Raw genomic sequence first — 23,448 nt, forward strand, 5'->3', positions numbered from 1 at the left:
GCTTTCTACATATGGCTAGCCAGTTTTCCCAGCACCATTTATTAAATAGGGAATCCTTTCCCCATTGCTTGTTTTTGTCAGGTTTGTCAAAGATTAGATGGTTGTAGATATGCAGCATTATTTCTGAGGGCTCTGTTCTGTTCCATTGATCTATATCTCTGTTTTGGCACCAGTACCATGCTGTTTTTGTTACTGTAGCCTTGTAGTATAGTTTGAAGTCAGGTAGCATGATGCCTCCGGCTTTGTTCTTTTGGCTCAGGATTGACTTGGCGATGTGGGCTCCTTTTTGGTTTCATATGAACTTTAAAGTAGTTTTTTCCAATTCTGTGAAGAAAGTCATTGGTAGCTTGATGGGGATGGTAGTGAATCTATAAATGACCTTGGGCAGTATGGCCATTTTCATGATATTGATTCTTCCTACCCATAAGCATGGAATGTTCTTCCATTTCTTTGTATCCTCTTTTATTTCATTGAGCAGTGGTTTGTAGTTCTCCTTAAAGAGGTCCTTCACAGCCCTTGTAAGTTAGATTCCTAGGTATTTTATTCTCTTTGAAGCAATTGTGAATGGGAGTTCACTCATGATTTGGCTCTCTGTTTATCTGTTATTGGTGTATAAGAATGCTTGTGAATTTTGTACATTGATTTTGTATCCTAAGACTTTGCTGAAGTTGTTTATCAGCTTAAGGAGGTTTTGGACTGAGACAATGGGGTTTTCTAGATGTAAAATCTTGTCATCTGCAAACAAGGACAATTTGACTTCCTCTTTTCCTAATTGAATACCCTTTATTTCCTTCTCCTGCCTAATTGCCCTGGCCAAAACTTCCAACACTATGTTGAATAGGAGTGGTGAGAGAGGGCATCCCTGTCTTGTGCCAGTTTTCAAAGGGAATACTTCCAGTTTTTGCCTATTCAGTATGATATTGGCTGTGGGTTTGTCATAGATAGCTCTTAGTATTTTGAGATACGTCCCATCAATACCTAATTTATTGAGAGTTTTTAGCATGAAGCGTTGTTGAATTTTGTCAAAGGCCTTTTCTGCATCTATTGAGATAATCATGTGGTTTTTGTCTTTGGTTCTGTTTATATGCTGGATTACATTTATTGATTTGCATATGTTGAACCAGCCTTGCATCCCAGGGATGAATCCCACTTGATCATGGTGGATAAGCTTTTTGATGTGTTGCTGGATTCAGTTTGCCAGTATTTTATTGAGAATTTTTGCATCGATGTTCATCAAGGATATTGGTCTAAAATTCCCTTTTTTGGTTGTGTCTCTGCCAGGCTTTGGTATCAGGATGATGCTGGCCTCATAAAATGAGTTAGGGAGTATTCCCTCTTTTTCTATTGATTGGAATAGTTTCAGAAGGAATGGTACCAGCTCCTCATTGTACCTCTGGTAGAATTCGGATGTGAATCCATCTGGTCCTGGACTTTTTTTGGTTGGTAAGCTATTGATTATTGCCACAATTTCAGAGCCTGTTATTGGTCTATTCAGAGATTCAACTTCTTCCTGGTTTAGTCTTCGGAGGATGCATGTGTCGAGGAATTTATCCATTTCTTCTAGATTTTCTAGTTTATTTATGTAGAGGTGTTTGTAGTATTCTCTGATGGTAGTTTGTATTTCTGTGGGATCGGTGGTGATATCCCCTCTATCATTTTTTATTGTGTCTATTTGATCTTCTCTCTTTTCTTCTTTATTAGTCTTGCTAGTGGTCTATCAATTTTGTTGATCCTTTCATAAAACCAGATCCTGGATTCATTAATGTTATGAAGGGTTTTTTGTGTCTCTATTTCCTTCAGTTCTGCTCTGATTTTAGTTATTTCTGGCCTTCTGCTAGCTTTTGAATGTGTTTGCTCTTGCTTTTCTAGTTCTTTTAATGGTGATGTTAGGGTGTCAATTTTGGATTTTTCCTGCTTTCTCTTGTGGGCATTTAGTGCTATCAATTTCCCTCTACACACTGCTTTGAATGCGTCCCAGAGATTCTGGTATGTTGTGTCTTTGTTCTCATTGGTTTCAAAGAACATCTTTATTTCTGCCTTCATTTCATTATGTACCCAGTAGTCATTCAGGAGCAGGTTGTTCAGTTTCCATGTAGTTGAGCGGTTTTGAGTGAGTTTCTTAATCCTGAGTTCTAGTTTGATTGCACTGTGGTCTGAGAGACAGTTTGTTATAATTTCTGTTCTTTTACATTTGCTGAGGAGTGCTTTACTTCCAACTATGTGGTCAATTTTGGAATAGGTGTGGTGTGGTGCTGAAAAAAATGTATATTTTGTTGATTTGGGGTGGAGAGTTCTATAGATATCTATTAGGTCCACTTGGTGCAGAGCTGAGTTCAATTCCTGGGCATCCTTGTTAACTTTCTGTCTCGTTGATCGGTCTAATGTTGACAGTGGGGTGTTAAAGCCTCCCATTATTGTTGTGTCAGAGTCTAAGTCTCTTTGTAGGTCACTCAGGACTTGCTTTATGAATCTGGGTGCTCCTGTATTGGGTGCATATATATTTAGGATAGTTAGCTCTTCTTGTTGAATTGATCCCTTTACTATTATGTAATGGCCTTCTTTGTCTCTTTTGATCTTTGCTGGTTTAAAGTCTGTTTTATCAAAGACTAGGATTGCCACCCCTGCCTTTTTTTGTTTTCCATTTGTTTGGTAGGTCTTCCTCCATCCCTTTATTTTGAGCCTTTGTGTGTCTCTGCACGTGAGATGGGTTTCCTGAATACAGCACACTGATGGGTCTTGAGTCTTTATCCAATTTGCCAGTCTGTGTCTTTTAATTGGAGCATTTAGACCATTTACATTTAAAGTTAATATTGTTATATGTGTATTTGTTCCTGTCATTGTGGTGTTAGCTGGTTATTTTGCTCGTTAGTTCATGCAGTTTCTTTCTAGCCTGGATGGTCTTTACAATTTGGCATGTGGCTGGTACCAGTTGTTTCTTTCCATGTTTAGTGCTTCCTTCAGGAGCTCTTTTAGGGCAGGCCTGGTGGTGACAAAATCTCTCAGCATTTGCTTGTCTGTAAAGTATTTTATTTCTCCTTCACTTATGAAGCTTAGTTTGGCTGGATATGAAATTCTGGGTTGAAAATTCTTTAAGAATATTGAATATTGGCCCCCACTCTCTTCTGGCTTGTAGAGTTTCTGCCAAGAGATCCACTGTTAGTCTGATGGGCTTCCCTTTGTGGGTAACCCAACCTTTCTCTCTGGCTGCCCTTAACATTTTTTCCTTCATTTCAACTTTGGTGAATCTGACCAAATCTGTGAATCTGTGACCAAATTGGTGAATCTGTGTCTTGGAGTTGCTCTTCTCGAGGAGTATCTTTGTGGCATTCTCTGTATTTCCTGAATCTGAATGTTGGCCTGCCTTGCTAGATTGGGGAAGTTCTCCTGGATAACATCCTGCAGAGTGTTTTCCAACTTGGTTCCATTCTCCCCGTCACTTTCAGGTACACCAATCAGACATAGATTTAGTCTTTTCACATAGTCCCATATTTCTTGGAGGCTTTGTTCATTTCTTTTTATTCTTTATTCTCTAAACTTCCCTTCTCGCTTCATTTCATTCATTTCATCTTCCATCACTGATACCCTTTCTTCCAGTTGATCGCATCGGCTCCTGAGGCTTCTGCATTCTTCACGTAGTTCTCAAGCCTTGGCTTTCAGCTCCATCAGCTCCTTTAAGGACTTCTGTGCATTGGTTATTCTAGTTATCTATTCGTCTAATTTTTTTTTCACAGTTTTTAACTTCTTTGCCATTGTTTTGTATTTCCTCCAGTAGCTTGGAGTAGTTTGATCGTCTGAAGCCTTCTTCTCTCAGCTTGTCAAAGTCATTCTCCTTCCAGCTTTGTTCCATTGCTGGTGAGGAGCTGCGTTCCTTTGGAGGAGGAGAGGTGCTCTGCTTTTTAGAGTTTCCAGTTTTTCTTCTCTGTTTTTTCCCCATCTTTGTGGTTTTATCTACTTTTGGTCTTTGCTGATGGTGATGTACAGAAGGGTTTTTGGTGTGGATGTCCTTTCTGTTTGTTAGTTTTCCTTCTAACAGACAGGACCCTCAGCTGCAGGTCTGTTGGAGTTTGCTGGAGGTCCACTTCAGACCGTTTGCCTGGATATCAGCAGTGGTGGCTGCAGAACAGTGGTGGCTGTAGAACAGCGGATCTTGGTGAACCGCAAATGCTGCTGCCTGTTTGTTCCTCTGGAAGTTTTGTCTCAGAGGAGTACCCGGCCGTGTGAGGTGTCAGTCTGCCCCTACTAGGGGGTGCCTCCCAGTTAGGCTGCTCAGGGGTCAAGGACCCACTTGAGGAGACAGTCAGCCCGTTCTCAGATCTCCAGCTGTGGGCTGGGAGAACCACTACTCTCTTCAAAGCTGTCAGACAGGGACATTTAAGTCTGCAGAGGTTACTGCTGTCTTTTTGTTTGTCTGTACCCTGCCCCCAGAGGTGGAGCCTACAGAGGCAGGCAGGCAGGCCTCCTTGAGCTGTGGTGGGCTCCACCCAGTTCTAGCTTCCCAGCTGCTTTGTTTACCTAATCAAGCCTGGGCAATGGCAGGCACCCCTCCCCCAGCCTCGCTGCTGCCTTGCAGTTTGATCTCAGACTGCTGTGCTAGCAGTCAGCGAGACTCCGTGGGCATAGGACCCTCCGAGCCAGGTGCCAGATATAATCTCCTGGTGTGCGGTTTTTTAAGCCCGCTGGAAAAGCGCAGTATTAGCGTGGGAGTGACCCGATTTTCCAGGTGCCGTCTGTCACCCCTTTCTTTGACTAGGAAAGGGAACTCCCTGACCCCCGGCGCTTCTCGAGTGAGGCAATGCCTCACCCTGCTTCGGCTTATTCACTGTGCGCTGCACCCACTGTCCTGCACCCACTGTCTGGCACTCCCTAGTGAGATGAACCCGGTACCTCAGATGGAAATGCAGAAATCACCCATCTTCTGCGTCGCTCACGCTGGGAGCTGTAGACTGGAGCTGTTCCTATTCGGCCCTCTTCGCTCCACCCTCAGGGGATTTAATTCTTTTAAAATTCAATTCTGTTGAAATGTTTACTTCAAGAAGCAATGCGTTTTTGAGAGCTAGTCCTGATATATTCAAATCTTAATGACTTAAGTTGATGGAGCGGACTTCTTTAAATTAGTGATTCCCTAATTTGCCTGACTGTTGGAATTTCCAGGGCATATTAAAAATACAGATTATCCAGACTCTTACCTCTGCAGATGTATTTAGTGGTTCTAAAATGGCACCCAGGAGTCTGGATTTTTCCCAGGGGCCTTGTGTAATTCACACTGATGACCAGGCAAGTTTGGGAAATAGTGCCTTAAGGAGATTTTTCATTAAGCAGTCTTCATTTGAAATGAGGATCATTTATCTTCTAATACCCCATGCTTCCTCTTTCTCCTGCCTTCCTCACCTTCTGTTGTCTTTCAGTTCCTAGAAGCTTTAATTGAATGAAAGTTCCTCATGGATCTGTACCTACTAAAAACCACACTTCTGAAGCTACATGGCCACCAGAAGACATAGCTAGTCTGCCATGTAAAAAAGGAAAGGTGGCGTGTGTCCTAAGGGTGCAGGGGTGAGAGGCAGGGAAATGGAGACCCCCACAGCCAGCAGCAGTGGCCCTCATCACTGCCCTCCAGGAGATAGGAAAGGAGGTCAGACGTTGGACAGTAGCCTTTCCTTCCTGCTATAGAACACGTTGTTAACACCAAAAAAGCTGATCTCTTCTAGGAGAATGGTGAAAGCTGACTCTACAACTTGTGCTTTTAATTTCAGGATGGCACAGCTTCTAAATGGCATCTAAGTTGCTGATATAAAAATGAAAATTCTGTGTACTTTGATATTAGCAGGCTTTAAATACAAACCAGAGTAAGATTAAATTGTTTCTTAATCAAATCGAATAATTTTCACATTGGCAGTCCATTCGGCATCTGGCTCATGTTTGGGCTGGGCTGAGTAGTCTGTGAAAGTCTGGAGGGAAATACAGAGACTAATCCTCCATAAGCATTAGGCTCAGAAATACCCTGCTTCCCTGTGACAAGTTTAAATTGATTTGACGCCACCTTCACCAAACCGAGGTTGGTCAACACTTTTCACCACTGCCACTGCACACTTTGACTTCCAGTTTTGCTTCCTGTTCTATGAAGATATCCCCTTCCTTCCTTTCTCACATTCTCCCTATAACCTCATCTTCCTTTCATCCACTCTCTCTCATCATTGTCCATCTCTGCTTCCCAAAACCTTATATAGTGCAGAAATTGGCCAATCAGGATTACCATGTGGAAGAGCATCGATTTACTGAATAAGGTAGCTGGCTCCTGGGGGCAGAAAAGTGATTAGACACAGAGATAAAAATCATAATCCCTGCTCTCCTGGACTCACTGTCCAGTGGGGAGACAGACAGATGAACAAATACAACTTGATAACTACAACAATCAAGTGAATTATATAATTTAGACTGGAGAAAGAGAGACCAAATGTTATCATAAGACAGTGTGTCCACTACTTACTCTCTAACAGATTTCCTCATAAACCACTAGGCTTGCCAACTTGTTGCGTAAGAAAATTGGAGGGTCAGGGAGGGGAAATACATATGCCTCTTGGCATTTCATTCCGTAAATACATAAATAACGTAATTATTAATGATATCATCATGTTGATTCAATAAGTTTGAAACCCCAAAATTGATAGTAATCTTTAGAAGAAATTGTATATGTGTCTATGCATGTACATGCATAGACATATACATATTGCTTTCTGAAATTTTCAATGACTTTATGCTTCTTCTGAAGCAGTTCGAGTTTAGAATTTGAGACCCCTGGGTCAAAACATCTTCTTGAGTATACTGAAGAACATTTGGATTAATTTCAGACATGTATTTTGGTTTACATAGTGTTTTTTATCCATGGTAACTTATTTACTGTTTAAAAACATACTGAGGACAAACAACAGCAGCAACCCTGAATTGAGTGAAAGTCCTGAGAAGGGCTTTTCCCAATCAGTGCATGTGCGTGTTTACACTAATCTCCTGTCTGAACCTAGGAACTGGCTGAATGAGCTAGCAGATGGTCTGTCTGGCTGTATTATTAATGATAATTTATTTTTATTTGTTTCATTAATTCGTTCATTCATTCATTCATTTATTTTGAGACAGGGTCTTGCTCTTTCACCTGGGCTGGAGTAGGGTGGCAGAATCACAGCTCACTACAGCCTTCGACTCCCAGGCTCAAGCAATCCTCCTGCCTCAGCCTCCTGAGTAGGACTACAGGTGCATGCCACCATGCCCAGCTAAGTTTTAAAAACTTTTTTTTTGTAGAGACAGGGCCTTATTATGTTGCCCAGGCTGGTCTCAAACTCCTGGACTCAAGCGATCCTCCTTCCTTGGCCTCTCAAAGTGCTGAGATTATAGGTTCGAGCCACCACACCTGGCCAGAAATGACATTTTAAAACCAACTATTACCTACACAGATGTTTGATGCTCCCTTGTTGTTTTATTTAAAAATAGGAATGCCTTAGGTTTTTGGCTCATTTTGTTTTATCAAAGATATTAAATGCAGTTGTGAATATTTTTGTTTACCCTCATAATAGCCTGAGAATTTAGAATGAATATAATTATTGCTATTTTCACAAGTAAAATTGGAATGAGAAGATAAAACAGTGGAATACAGGTGTAAGTAAGAACAGCAGAGGCAAGCCATCTATAGAATATTAAAATTTCTTGCATGTGTATTACCAACATTTTCTCATGCCTGAAATCCCAGCACTTTGGGAGGCCAAGGAGGGTGAATCACCTGTGGTCAGTAGTTCGAGACTAGCCTGGCCAACATGGTGAAACCCCGTGTCTACTAAAAGTACAAAAATTAGCCAGGCGTGGTGGCAGGCACCTATAATCCCAGCTACTCAGAAGGCTGAGGCAGGAGAATTGCTTGAACCTAGGAGGCAGAAGTTGCAGTGAGCCGAGAGCACACCATTGCACTCCAGCTTGGGGGAAAAGAGCGAGACTCCGTCTCAAAAAAAAAAGCAAAAAAACCCCCAAATAAACCAAACCAAACCAAAACAACAACAACAACCAAAAACAACATTTTCTAAGGCAAGCAAACCTACTAAGCTTTATAAGGCCCCCATCCCCCCAAGTATTATCCTTTCCAGGTACCCCAACATTAATGACCGCAACTGGTACTAGCCTTGTGACATACAATCCCAGCACGTTGTTGGGCTCTGATGTTTTCTAGGAATTTTTTCTTTACAGCCTTATTGATATTAAGCTCTATTTTCTGAAGACCTGGTTTTTATAAACTGTATATTTTTGCAGTTGAGGGAAAATGATCTCAGGTCAGTCAATCCGCTGTTGACCCACAAATGAAATGAGGTAGGATTATTGTTAAGATGGAGAGGTGTCTGCATCGTCCTACACTTTTTCCCAGCCTCCAGGTGACCATATAATTAAAATATCCTTGATATTTCTACGTAGTTTAAGTTGCTTTTAATTCTAGAAGCCCTCAATCTTTCTCCATTCAATTTAAATGAAAAGGAATTTGAGTATCCAGAACACACTCAGCACTCACAAGCAAAGCAAGAAAAATGGAAACATTATATTCAATGCCCATGTTCTACCCCAGGATGAAATGAGGCATTAATACTGAGAGTTGTGATTCTAAATAAGTCTTAACCTCATGCACATCTTAGTTGTTCAAAAATGTGTCATGTCAGCAAGGTGGTAACAGTGAAGATTTTCTACAATCAAAATAGTATTGTTATGTTCTGTTGTATAAAATAGAAATAAATGTACCACATTGATCAGAAGAATCACACTAGCATATTCTGGCAGCTTAATTTTTTTATTATTATACTTTAAGTTCTAGGGCACATGTGCACAACGTGCAGGTTTGTTATATAGGTATACATCTGCCATGTTGGTTTGCTGCACCCATTTACTCGTCATTTACATTAGGTACTTCTAATGCTATCCCTCCCCTAGCTTCCACGCTAGGACAGGCCCCCGTGTGTGATGTTCCCCGCCCTGTGTCCAAGTGTTCTCATTGTTCAATTCCCACCTATGAGTGAGAACATGTGGTGTTTGGTTTTCTGTCCTTATGATAGTTTGCTCAGAATGATGGTTTCCAGCTTCATCCATGTCCCTGCAAAGGACACAAACTCATCCTTTTTTATGGCTGCATAGTATTCCATGGTGTATACGTGCCACATTTTCTTTCTTTCTTTTGTTTTGTTTTATGGAATAAAAAGTTCGGCCTTTTTACTGCATGAAACTAAAATTGGGAAAGTTGTGCGTGGATGGGGTGGGAGGGGGTTGAGGGGAGCAGGAGATGCCCTCCCCACCAGTTCCTGGATAATGACACCTCACTTCTTGCGTGATTTCTGGCATCTTCCCGCCTGCAATGCCAGCTCTCTCAGCGTCTTGTAGAAGGGGGGATCACACACTCATCGTAGTGCTTGGAGAATAATTGTCATTCTGAAAGGAGTGGAGGAAGTTCCCTCCTAGCTCGCCCTCATCTGGAGGGGTGCCTGGAGGATTGCTAATACTATTTACGTTGTTAGGATAAGTTTTTGGAAGCCATCTATGTCGCCTGACCCTAACAATCCGTTCATGTGGTGTGGCTCCATGCCGCCCATGCTGCCCATCCGACCGTCCGAGCCGGGACCCATCGGGAAGTTGGACCGGCTGCCTCCAGGCGGCACCGGATTAATCATTGTGTAGATGTCGCTGGAATTTGTTGAATCTGAGGGACTGGGCATAGTGGGTGTTCCTGGAGGGCCGCCACCACCAGGGAGTCCCACATAGGTACCAGGTGATGAGGAGGAGTATGGAATTGAGTTAGCACTGTTAGGATTGGGCCAGGGTCTGCCGGCTCCCGGGCCCATGTTAATCCCGGGCGTGGGGGGCCGAGGGAATTGCGTGGTGGTCTCATGCCGCTGCCGTAATTCTGTGGGCTGGGACCCGTGGGCCCCATGCCTCGGGGAGGGTTCATTCTCTGCATTGATCCTCCCATGTGGGGGTGGCCTTGTCGTGCGGGATCCATGGAATTGGGCAGCAATGGCTGTGTCCCAGGAACTCCTCCCGGAGGCTGGTTTCCCATTCTGATCGGGGGGCCTGGGGCCGCCTGCGTATCGCGGTGACAAAAAAGGCTGACTGTGGGGTCCCATCATGCTGCTAGGATTGTGAGGTGCAGGCTGTGCGTGCGGCGAGGGCAGTGACCCCGGAGGACCCTGAAAGAAACCTGGCGGGACTCGGCCTCCAGGCATCCCATCCTTGGGGGAATGTTGCCAAGCACGGGGCTTGGGGCAGCTGCTCCACTATAATCATGAAAGGCTTTTGCTTCACTTGAATGTTCACAAGTATCTCTCCTTTTAGGAGCTGCACAGTAAAGGTCCCAAAATACACACCACCACGAGTGCAAAAACCCAGGCGGTTCTCCCAACGTGATGTTTTTTTCCCAGCGAATCTCCGATAAGAAGGTCTGTGCAGATTTCTGTGCTCCTACCTGCAGTAAATATTCGTAGACGTATAAAGCTAACTTTTCCCCAGCCTGCCCGTCCGAGGGCACCAAGGAGGCTTTGCCTTTGGCAAACATGGTTTGCAGGGAAGAGGGCGCCCAGCCTCCCCACAGCCGCCACCGCTCCGGCTCTCCCGAGCTGTCCCTCGCTCCCGGCCCCCTCCCAGGCGCTCCCTCCCTCTCTCGCTGGCTGGCGCTCTCCTAGCAGCGCTCCCCTCCCTCCCGAGCAGGCGCTGGCTCCGCGCTCTTTCCAGCTGTCAAAGCATCAGGCCTGGCCGCGGCCCCATCGCCCTGGAACTCCTCCCGCGCCGGCTTGGCCTGGGGGGCCGCCGCCGCCTCCCGCAAGGCCGCCCGCTCTCCGCTAGCTCGCGTGCTCGCCCGGTTCCGCTTGCGCGGCCCTCTGCGCCCCCAGCACCGCTGCCGCCGCCGCCGCCGCTGGTCTCATGTGTCACATTTTCTTAATCCAGTCTATGGCTGATGGATATTTGGGTTGGTTCCAAGTTTTTGCTATTGTGAATAGTGCCGCAATAAACATACGTGTGCATGTGTCTTTATAGTAGCATGATTTATAATCCTTTGGGTATATACCCAGTAATGGAATCGCTGGGTCAAATGGTATTTCTAGTTCTAGATCCTTGAGGAATCGCCACACTGTCTTCCACGATGGTTGAACTAGTTTACACTCCCACCAACAGTGTAAAAGCGTTCCTATGTCAAGCAATGGCAACAAAAGCCAAAATAGACAAATGGGATCTAATTAAACTAAAGAGCTTCTGCACAGCAAAAGAAACTACCGTCAGAGTGAACAGGCAACCTACAGAATGGGAGAACATTTTTGCAATCTACCCATCTGACAAAAGGCTAATATCCAGAATCTACAAATAACTCAAACAAATTTACAAGAAAAAAACAAACAACCCCATCAAAAAGTGGGCAAAGGATATGAACAGACACTTCTCAAAAGAAGACATTTATGCAGCCAACAGACACACGAAAAAATGCTCACCATCACTGGCCATCAGAGAAATGCAAATCAAAACCACAATGAGATACCATCACACAGCAGCTAGAATGGCAGCTTAATTTTTAAAACGCTATATCAATAATTTAACCACATAGATCTGTCAGTTAGAATAAATGTTACATATTTAATTGACAATAATTTTTTGCTCTCTTAGAGACAGGTAGATAGACTTTGGGTTCATCAAATGGTTCTTTTTTTTTTTTTTTTTTTTTTTTTTTTGAGATGGAGTCTTGCTCTGTCACCAGGCTGGTGTGCAGTGGTGCTATCTTGGCTGATTACAACCTCCGACCCCTGGGTTCAAGCGATTCTCCTGCTTCAGCCTCTCAAGTAGCTGGGATTACAGGCGCGTGCCACCACGCCCAGCTAATTTTTGTATTTTTAGTAGAGACGGGGTTTCACCGTATTGACCAGGATAGTCTCGATTTCCTGACCTCGAGATCCACCCTCCTCGGCCTCCCAAAGTGCTGGGATTACAGGTGTGAGCCACTCCGCCAGGCCAGTTCTGACATATTTTTAGAAAGATTAGGCAAATGCTATGGTAACTCAGTTATTCATGCTACATGTCATATTATAAGTAGGAGAATTCAATATTCATGATTTTGAAGCAATTTCAGAGTACTATAATCACCACACTTGACAGACTTCAGAATTCATTGGAAATCTCTGGAAATAATTAGCAAGTTATTAGCACAGATTCCAAACAGACCTTCAAAATGCATTACATAGATTTGCTAAAAGAGATTGTCAGTCTGCCAAAAGTAGTCACTTTGGTTTGATTTGCATTGAACGATATTTTTTAAATGTAAAGCTAAACTCTTCAGGATCACTGCACTGGGTTTCTATAGGACAACACTGAACGGGGCTGCCACTGAAACACCTTGGATGAGAGCCTCAAACTCCCTGAACACAGCTTCCAGCACACTACTGGGAGAATGATTGGGACTCAAAAATATGTGCAATGAATGTACTTACGAGCTTGTTGGAAAGGAAGTAAAGAGGTTGTATGTAATTACCTCAAATTAGCACTACTACAGATAAAGTAATAATATTGATAAAGTAATTGATAAAGTAATAGTAGTGCTAAAGTCATACTAATCAAGTAGTACTAATAGCCCTATACTAGTAGTAATAATAAAGTGGTATTGCTATTGATTCTATTGGTCTGTCTACCTACCTATCTCTCTAGATGGGAGGGCATAGGATGTGGCTGATGAGACTGGGCTTAGCAGTGGAGAGCAAAGAGCTCGTGCATGCTTTGAACAGGTACGCACAAAAACTTGGTATCGTGTGACTGTTCTGAATTCCAGAACCAGGCTAAAAGGTGGAACTTTTGTTTGACTATTTGTGTGTCACATTTTCCTTTTGGTCTATTGTCTAACATATGCTGCTAGAATTCTTTTTACTCTGACTACCTTTTAGGTGGTTAGATGACGCTGTTATTGACGAGATCACACCCAAGCTGATCAGCGATCCACCCAATTCTTGCACCTACAGCAAGGCCTTGGGAGAAATGGTGGTGCAGCAGGAGAGCAGAAACCTAACCATCGCCATCATAAGGCCCTCCACTGTGGGAGCAACGTGGCACGACCCTTTCCCAGTAAGCCCACTCACCTGGATTCTGTGTTTTGCTTCCAAATTAAAATTCTTCTAGCCCAATTACTTTCTGATGTCGTTTCTCCCCCTCCTCCTCCTTCTCTTCCTTCTTCTTCTTCTTTCTTCCTCTTCGTCTTCTTACTCTTCCCCTTCCCCTCCTCCTCCTTCTCTTCCTCCTCCTCAGGATGTATAGCTAAGTGCAGCCAATCAAGTATGAACCCATTATACTAGGGCAAAATTCCACTTTGGGATCAGGATTTACCCAGCATGCAGCTTCTCTGGCAGTTACCCTGACTGTCCTAGAGTTGAATGGAGATCTTAAATTAGCTTCTAATTACTCTAGCCTCAAAATTCCCATGGGTGATGGTTTCATATCTTGGCTTTCCCACTGTAGTTTAAACATACCGAATGTTCTTAATGGTCACATTGGTAGTATTGCAACTGCCAGGGTAAACAAGGGTTACAAAGTGCACAGAAGGATCTCAGCTTGGGAATACTGTTTTTTCTAACCTCAGTATAGCGCTATGTCCTTTTGAAAGTACTTTGAATTATACTATCTTCTTTTTTTTATTATACTTTAAGTTCTAGGGTACATGTGCACAACGCGCAGGTTTGTTACATATGTATACATGTGCCGTGTTGGTTTGCTGCACCCATTAACTCGTCATTTACATTAGGTATTTCTCCTAATGCTATCCCTCCCCCATCCCCCCACCCCATGACAGGCCCTGGTGTGTGATGTTCCCTGCCTTGTGTCCAAGTGTTCTCATTGTTCAATTCCCAACTATAAGTGAAAACATGCAGTGTTTGGTTTTCTGTCCTTGCAGTAGTTTGCTCAGAATGATGGTTTCCAGTTTCATCCATGTCGCTACAAAGGATATGAACTCATCCTTTTTTATGGCTGCATAGTTCTCCATGGTGTATATGTGCCACATATTCTTAATCCAGTCTATCATTGATAGAGATTTGAGTTGGTTCCAGGTCGTTGCTATTGTGAATAGTGCCGCAATAAACATACGTGTGCATGTGTCTTTATAGTAGCATGATTTATAATCCTTTGGGTATATACCCACTAATGGGATCGCTGGATCAAATGGTATTTCTAGTTCTAGATCCTTGAGGAATCACCACACTGTCCTCTACAGTGATTGAACTAGTTTACACACATACCAACAGTGTAAAAGTGTTCCTATTTCTCCACATCCTCTCCAGCACCTGTTGTTTCCTGACTTTTTAATGATCGCCATTCAAACTGGTGTGAGATAGAATTATACCATCTTCTTTAAAGCAAGTCTGTGAAGCTTTGGGGGCAGATAAATTCCAACTCCACCACTTACTGGCAATGCAAAATTTTTGAGTTGGCTGTTACTACGAGGGCTATGTGGCTGACTGAAGAGTATGCAATGAGCGATTTTAGGTCTGTTTGTCGCAGGCAGATGGAGCTTGTTATGATTATACCCCATAAGGATAACATGAGGAAGGGATAGGTGTCCCTTCCATAAAACAGGAGAGATACTATTTTGGAGAGCTGGTTTTAATGAGACAATGTATGAGGAGTGCTCAGTCTCTAGCAAAAGGCAGGTCCTTACTACAAGGCTCATGGATATTAATCCCTTCATCTTCTCCTCCCGCCTCTCTCCTTTCCCATTATACACACACATTTTGACTTTTACACTATAAGGTAAAGAGACATAATAAGGTCAGCTGGATGGCTTAGGGTTTAGGAAACAAACTCAAAAAGACATTTCCCTCTAACTGTTCTTAAACATAATCTTCCCTGTAACATCTTTAAGCAAGTCAACACACACACAGACATACACACACACACTACATATACACACACACACACACACACACATATATATATATATACGTATCTGGCATGGACTCTATAGCTGGTCAAAAATGTCAAGAAATGGGCCATTACTACCAATCATGTCTCCAGTGTTCTCCTAAGGAGGCTAAAGTCAGGACTGAAGTGGAGAAGTATGGTTGGTGAATTGCTTAGCAGATCATGATATAAGAACAAGGTTCAATGTAGCCCTTAAGATGTCATAAAACACCACAAAACCATTCCTGACTCCTGCTATGAACAACAATCCTGGCCAAATTTTAATTCTTGCACAAAGTGCAGAAAATAGCCAATGCTTTGCCATTGATCTTTGGGATCTTAATAAGACTGAATTAGATAGTTCTATTGGCTGGAGTCTCAGTGCTCTTGTTTGAAATTTATTAAGATGAGACTGCAGATGTTCCAAAGATACAACAATCTTCTGAAATGTGTAACCAATGGAAATCTTCTTTCTTTTAGGGTTGGGTTGATAATCTAAATGGACCTAGCAGACTCATTATTGGGGTATGTTTAAGGGTGAAGAAATAACTCTCTGAAATGTAGTGGAGGAATAGTAATAAAATTCTTAGTGCTGGCTTAGCTTCATTGATCCCCAAACATAAATGTTACTTTACTAACAATTGAAGCATATTATTTCAATTATGCTAATTGTAATATAGAGACGGGAAGAAATTATTTTTATTCTTCGAGGATTTTTATCAGAAAAACCAAGGTAATGTACTATCAATTACCATTTAGGAATTCTTTAAAAAACGTTTTTAAATTAAAAATATTAGTCTTAATTGAGTGTAGATAATAGAAACCCCATAATTATCTTATTTTTATTAGATACCCTCTCAAAGTAGTTTTACATTATTTTATTCTTTTGTAGTTTATAATATAATAAATGTGTCACAAACAATATGTACAACAGACTAATAAATGGTTCTGTTTAGCTAAGTCTACTCTAGTCTATATCATGAAAGTGTTAGGTCTAAATTTCTAAACATTATAAACAACAATTTTTTGAAGTGCTCTGATTTTCCTAACAATACAATACTCCTGACTCTCTTAAGTTTACACATGTAAATGAGAAGGAACTATATATGAAAATATCATACCTCTTCTGTAGCTATTAGAATTTTTCAGCTGAGGTTTTACATCATCACCAATTTAGTGTCACTCCTTTGCTCTGCAACCTTCAGCTCTCAATATATAGTTAACACTTTTATTTTCTGGAGATTTTTAGACTTTAAAGAACTCATTCAAGATTGTTTAAGAAACAAAGCACGGGATGAATTGAAGACTTTCATTTTAAAAGTAAGTGCAGCAAAATTATGAAGGTTAAGCCTGATGAATGTGAAAGGCAGACAGCACCAAATGCTGGTGATGCTGGTAGGAATGCAAATGTTGCACCACTTACGAAGACAGTTGGTCAGCTTTTTACAAAACTAAGCAAACTCTTATCATATAATCTAGCATTAATGCTTCTTAGTATTTACCTAAAGAAACTGAAAACTTGTCCACACAAAAACCTGCACAATAATGTTTATAGCAGCTTAATTCATACTTGCCAAACTTGGAAGCCAACAAGATGTCCTTCATTAGGTAAATGGATGAACTGTAATACATCCAAATAATTAAATATTATTCAGCATTAAAAAGAAATGACCTATCAAGCCATAAAAAGACATAAAGGAATCTCAAATACATGTTTCTGAGTGAAGCCAATCAGGAAATGCTACATACTGTATGACTCCAGCTACATGACATTCTGGGAAAGGCAAAACTATGGAGACAGTTAAAAAAAAATCAGTGGTTGCCAGGAGTTATGGGGGACAGAGGGATGAGCAGATGGAGTACAGAGGAATTTTAGGGCAGTGAAACTCTTCTGTATAATACTATAATTATGGATATTATGTTCAGATTTTTAAATAAATAAAACTGAAATTTAAAATAGAATAAGAGGGAATCAGGTTGATTTGTTTCAACTGAAATTCATGATCACAAAGCTCATGTCTTTATGCTTCCCAGAAAAAAATATTCCCTGCTCCATTCACTCTCATCCTTTCCCAGAGTAACAGTTCATATTTATTTTCTCTCCTTCCCATCTTCACTCTTTGCTGATGACTTTATTTTCTATTTCACTTGTAAAAAAAAGTGGTCATTTGACAAGAATTTCAAAATCTCCAGTCTCTACATCTGCTCATCTTTATATATCTATACCTACATTCTGTTATCTCTCCTTTTCATATGGGTGAACTGTCTTTGCTTCTAAATAATGTCCACCCCTCTTACTGTGACTGGGTGCTGTGTCTTGTTGTATTAGGATTCTCTAGAGGGACAGGACTAATAGGATAAATGTATATATAAAATGGGTTATTAAAGAGTGTTGACTCGCACAATCACAAGGTGAAGTTGCACGATAGGCTGTCTGCAAGCCGAGGAGGAAGAAAGCCAGTCTGAGTCCCCAAATCCCAAAAGTAGGGAAGCCACCCGTGCAGCCTTCAGTCTGTGGCCGAAGGCCTGAGAGCCCCTGGCAAACCCTTGGTGTAGGTCCAAGAGTCCAAAAGCTGAAAGAACTTGGAGTTTGACGTTTGAGGGCAGGAAGCAACCAGCACGGGAGAAAGGTGGAGCCAGTCGAGCCCTTCCATATTCCTTGCCTGCTTTTATCCTAGATGCGCTGGCAGCTGATTAGAGGGTGACCACCCAGACTGAGGGTGGGTCTGCATCTCCCAGTTCACTGACTCAACTGTTAATCTCCTTTGGTGACACCCTCACAGACACACCCAGGAACAATACTTTGCATCCTTCAATCCAATCAAGGTGACACTCAGTATTAACCATCACACCTGTTATCTACTCATGCCTGTCATTCCAGCAATTTTCTTGCTTCTTTTTCTGCATCTGAAATTTTAATTTCTCCACCAAATTCTTCACATCAAAAAACAAAAAAATGAAGTTATTTCATTTAACCTGAAAAAAACCAAAAACTCATAAAGAGCTAATGAATAAATTTATCTCAAACATTTGATAACTTTAATTATAACTTTAATATTCACAGCTTATATTTATCAATAGATTGTCTTAGGAAAAGAAAAAGACTTCCCATAAACTAGAAGAAAATGTAAAATATAACCAACATATAAACAGCAATGTGTTAAAGAATAATATATAAAGAATAATACAAATAACACAATTTAATGAACAAAGGATATAGACATTATACAAAATATGAAAACATGAATAGACAATATATAATGCCTAATATTGGTAATCAGGGAAATGCTATTAAACATAGCATAGCATTGTGTGTGTGGATGTGTGGATGTAAATGGCAGTAAAAGGTAAAAAGGGAAGGTGGTAAAAAGGGAGATGGTCTAATATTTTCAACATTTTTTAATTTTTGTTTTCTTTTGTGTTTTATTTATATATTTTTGGCAGCAAAATTGTGTTTACTAAAAAAAAATCTGGACTATGAACACACTTCACTGCTTTGAAGAACTCCAAGCCAAATAAAAAGACCAATCAATATTAAAAGCAGTATAACTGCTTACTTTTTAAAAAATACATAAAAAGAATCAAATGCAACAGTGTAGGAAGACAATCACCCCCATGTCAGAAGTCACAACTTCTTCCAAATAAAGAGTATGACCATCTGCCATAGTGAATCAATATTTATTTCAGGACATGCCATGTCAAAATAAAACAGAGTCAACCCTTGCCTTTAGCAATTATATTGTATTATAAAAGCACTTTATAACTCCATCCCATCTTTAAGTGTAAGTTACTGGTATGTGGGCTAATGATTATCTGTAAGCATTTCTCTATTCAGATCCATAATCCAAGTGCTCTCTGAATATTACAAGGTGACAATAAGTGGGAAGTGGAGGAGGAAGAGGAAAGAGAGGGGACTAAGGTTCTCCCAGTTTAAGGTTTTGTTGCAATGAGGGGATGAGGAAGTATGAAGATATTTTTGTTGCCTTTTCATCTTTATGCTGTGTTAAGTAACGTTTACAACATAAATTCCGCAGGCTTTTCCTGACCTGTAACTCGAAGTTTTCTTCCTGCAAACAATGTATTTACAAATGTGTTTATTAGCTTACACAGCAATCTCACAATAACTAGTGAAGATTAAAAGGGCACACTCCTAGTGTATTTGTTTGCAGTGTTTTAAGGGAAATACATATTGCCATGGTGAAGCTCTAAATAGATTCAACGAAACATCTAAAAATTGAAAGTTGTTAAAAAAAAGCAAAGAAATATCACCAAAGAAAAAAGATTAATCGTAGCTTAAATATAAAACTAAATCATTAGTTAATTAAACTATACAGATCTCATACAAACCAAAACCAGCCTGAAAGACCCAACCTTAAAAAAATGCTAAAAAATAAGGCATAAATCTGCATAATATTGAGTTTTATTTCCATTCTCTCCTTTCCCTCTGCTATGTATGCTTTACCTGATCTGCCTCTAGGGGCTTACAAGAAAATGGTTTCCGCTTTCCATCTTCAATTTGACCTCAAATGTCCTGAGCAAAGTTTTTGCTATTCTGCTGAGGGTTCTCTTGCTGGTAAGCTTTAGATATCGTTATTTCTGCTAATTCAGTAGTTTTGATCGTAGTGCCAAATTTAAATTCTTCCACTGGTTCTTCTGGAAGGAATTAAACTTTTACGGTGTCTTGCCTGCATAGTATTATTTTTTTAAAAAAGAAAACCCAAGCAAAATCTATTGCTTAAAGAGGTTTCTTATTTTTTAAACAAACAGAATAACTCTTGACAATTTTAAAACCTTGGGAGAAATAGTTCATTAGAACTTCATTATCTTACCATGAAGAAGTAAATACTAAAAACCTGTTCTGAAGCACTTGGTTAATTTTCTCTCCCAGAGTCTAATAAAGCACATGTGAAAGGACCATTCGTTTTAGTCAGAAATACATTTTATGTTCTGCTACTTATAAGTACTCAGTATGTTCTTTAGGACTCATTTTGAAGATGCACCAGGAGGCTTTTCTCATTCAAGCACTGCCTACCGTGATCGCTGAATTCTGACCTCAAAGAAGATCTAAGTAATTTATATCAGTGCTCAAGAATAATTCTGGACATCTTGGTCCACAGCCTACAGCAAGTGGTATCTGTAAAATTAAAGGATAATTCCAGTGGGCTTGGTCGGACTGCTGCTTTGCCATCTCCTGTTTGTTTTGAGGAAGTGGGGGGAGGCTAGGTAAGAACACGGAAATAGGGAACGGGGTAAGGGAGAGGTGAGAAAAGCAAGGAGAGATAAAGCAGGCTGTGAACATACTGCTCGTTAACCAAGCCATACTCATACTGTTGAGATTTCCATCATTTTGAAGTACATTATCATAACATTAAAAAAGAAAAAAAGTTAAGAAAATATAAATAATGAAGACGCTGACTTTTTTTGTGCTTGTGAAGCTAATAGATCATCTCCATGAGACAGGGAGCAATGATGAATTGCAAAACGTTATTAATGAAGGGAAAAGGTTCAAGCCAATATTCACACTGCAGTCAATGAAAGAGTAAGGGGGCTTCTGAGGAAGGGTTGAAGATGACATGGGAGAGTAGCAGGAACAACCCCCTTCGCTGACTGGTTGCTCCTGAGGCTTTTCCAGTTTTATGTCACTCATGTCTTCTCTGCTTCTGTCCTGTGTGCTTTCCATTCCCGGCGAAGCTGCTGCTACACGTCGAAAGAGCTGCTTTACATTGTATCCAGCTTTTGCCCTAGTTTCAATAAACCTAACATTCAGCCCTTTGGCTTTCCTCTCTCCCTCCTCAATTGACACTTGCCTCTTGTCAGCAAGATCTGTTCTATTTCCTACTAGAGTGATGATAACATCACTTCCTCTTTCTGTTCTGACATCATCAATCCACTTTGTAGTTTGCTGGAATGAGTTAACATTTGTGATATCGTAAACTACTACAGCTGCAGCAGAATCACGGATGTACCTGGGAATGAGGCTACGGAGACGTTCCTGACCCGCCGTATCCCACAGCCGAAGCCCGATTGTTCCATCCTCCAAGTACATAGTTTTTGATAAAAAGTCAATGCCAATTGTTGCCTGATAGGTGTTGTCAAAACTGTCATACATGAATCTGGTGATCAAAGATGTCTTTGCAACGCTTTGCTCCCCCAGGAACACCAGCTTGAATTTCCTCAGCGGATTCCCGAGGTCTCCGCCCGCGGACATGGTGGAACTAGAGGAGCTGTCGCCGCCTCAGCCCAGAGACCTCCCGGACCGATGCTGCTCCAGCCGGCTGACGAAAAAGGCGAGCGGAAGGGCGGGCGCCGAGCTCTCTGCGCCCCTGCAAGGGCCGGTGGAGGAGCCCGGCTGGAGGGCAGCAGGACTCTCCACAGACTGGCAGCCGCCGCCGCCTCCCGGCAGAGTAGCCGAGCACCGAGCGAGGCCCGCGGCTGGGAAGGGAAGGAGGGCGGTGTCGGCAGGAGCCAGGGGTGTGCTTTGGCTTCCCAAGGCTAGGGCCGTTCCCTCCTTCCGCACCCGGCTCAGAGACCTGCGGGAGAGAGACGGAGGGTGGCGGAGCCCGAACCGCAGACGTATCTGGGACCTCTCACGCGCGGCGCTTCGGCTTCCACAACCGCCGCCGCCGCCGCAGCCCAACCTGCTGAGTGCGCGAGCCTCTGGCGCGGCGCAGGGCGAGCCAGGGCGCCTCAACACAGTTTTTTAAATACACAAAACATATGTACTAAAAACAATGGTGCGGTAAAAACAAAATAATGCAAACTAGAAAAAGGACAAAATTGACATTGTAAAGACTATATTATGTATTATTAAATATATATTAAACAGAAATTTTATAAAATGTAGCGTCCCTATCTCCCAGTCTCTGTGAGAGGTCAGAAACCTAACTTTCCTAAGCCACAATTAAGCAAACACATCTGGCCTAATCACATGGACCAACCTGTCTCCTAACATCATGCAGGAAGTTTCAGGAGCTCCTGCAAAACTCTCCCGCCTTGCATTTGAACAGATATGTTAACTGATACAATTACACAAGAATTGTATCAAGATATTAGACTGAATCTCACAATCACACTCAGCCTGATTATTAACCCTTCTCCTGCATCTTGCTCACCTAAATGTATCTGCATTTTCTATGAAGTGAATAGCTTAGAAATGTATGTCGTCCATGTATTATAGTGTAAGTTATTGTAATATAGAAATATGGACTTTCTTTAACTCCCATTTTCTGCCTAGGAAATACCAATTTTTTTTAGTATGGCAAGTGTTTCCAAGCATTGAGAAGTGGAGAGTGTAGGATATCCACTGCAGAATGAGGTCTGCTTGTCATCCTCTTAGTCTCCACTGCTATCCCTCCCTCATCTCTCTCTGTTTCATTGATGAGTATAGAAGATCAGTCACTTTTATATGAAATGAAAATTGATGAAACTAAGGTGTTGATTTGATTATCCAACCAACCATTTATTGAGTGTTCATTATAAGTCAAATTGTGTTCTGGAGAACAGCTCAGGAAATGAATGTTTGACATCAATGTACATAACAGAAATACGAACATACCATTAAAAACTCAGACCTCTTATGACAATCCAGATTCTCATGTAAGTTTTGTGAAGCTCTTTCAAGATGACAATGTAACAATTCAAAAAAAATTATTTAAACAAGTCATTCTTGAGACAGAAAAATGGAATTAGAAGATCATATATGGCTACTTCACTAGCTGAAATCTTAAGTACTGTTTTTAGTCAATTGACAGCCATATAATTCTTAGTTTTATATACTGATATTCACCAGAAATTAAAAACTTTAAAAAATATTTCTGTCTCATTCTACTAATTTTAAAATTTCATTTATTTGGTTATATTTCTTCATTTTACCTGGCCTTGAATACTTCTTTCCTGCCCAGCATTAAGTTTAATTAATGTCTAATTTGTTTACTTGGTTTAGTTACTTTTGACCATGCTTAGTACACTTCTTGTGGAGCAGGCATGTAGAAATGTTTACAGGTTTATGGTCCTCACTCTTCCAAATCCCTAATGGCGGCACCCAACAGACACATACCACAATGTAAACACATACACACACACACCTGCACACCCATACTCACCCACCTACACACACAACCGCACACACCCATACTCACCCACCTACACACAGACACACACCCATACTCACCCACCTACACCTAGACACACCTGCACTCACCCACCCACATCCAGACTCACCCACACACACCTGTAGTCCCCAGCTACTCCCAAGGCTGAGGCAAGAGATGCTTGAATCTGGGAGGCAGAGGTTGCGGTGAGCCAAGATCATGCCTCTACACTCCAGCCTGCGTGACAGAGCAAAACCCTGTCTCCAGAAAAAAAAAAAAAAAAAAAATCAGACAGTTGTGGTAGCCCATGCCTGTATTCTCAGCTACTTGGGGGAGCTGAGTTGGGGGGAATCACTTGAGCCCGGGAAGTCGAGGCTACAGTGAGCTGTGGTCATGCCACTGCACTCCAGCCTGGGTGACAAAG

At 41.6% G+C, this 23,448-nt stretch overlaps 2 protein-coding genes and 1 pseudogene across 2 annotated transcripts in view; 1 reads left to right on the forward strand and 2 right to left on the reverse strand.

Moving 5' to 3' along the window:
* LOC736079 (fatty acyl-CoA reductase 2-like) overlaps positions 1-13,161 on the forward strand; it is a 55,544-nt gene extending 42,383 nt beyond the window's left edge. Inside the window, exon 5 of the mRNA XM_054678841.2 lies at positions 12,930-13,161. Coding sequence (XP_054534816.2) covers positions 12,930-13,161 — 232 coding nt within the window. The remainder of the gene's footprint in view (positions 1-12,929) is intronic.
* Positions 9,406-10,607, reverse strand: LOC129143399 (single-stranded DNA-binding protein 3-like; annotated as a pseudogene).
* A 4,808-nt stretch (positions 13,162-17,969) lies between the features above and the next one.
* Positions 17,970-21,464, reverse strand: LOC112208375 (ras-related protein Rab-6C). Its single transcript, XM_063790424.1, has 2 exons — positions 19,397-21,464; positions 17,970-19,001 (listed from the first exon to the last, which is right to left on the reverse strand). Exon 1 carries the CDS (start codon positions 21,140-21,142, stop codon positions 20,378-20,380), a length of 765 nt encoding a protein of 254 aa, XP_063646494.1. The 5' UTR covers positions 21,143-21,464; the 3' UTR covers positions 17,970-19,001; positions 19,397-20,377.
* Positions 21,465-23,448: the final 1,984 nt, after the last annotated feature.

The sequence above is a fragment of the Pan troglodytes genome, chromosome 13, assembly GCF_028858775.2.
Source record: "Pan troglodytes isolate AG18354 chromosome 13, NHGRI_mPanTro3-v2.0_pri, whole genome shotgun sequence".
NCBI lineage: Eukaryota > Metazoa > Chordata > Mammalia > Primates > Hominidae > Pan > Pan troglodytes.

Bases quoted from the DNA above. Each gene is read 5' to 3' on its own strand.
- LOC112208375 (XM_063790424.1), bottom strand. From the start codon at position 21,142: ATGTCCGCGGGCGGAGACCTCGGGAATCCGCTGAGGAAATTCAAGCTG.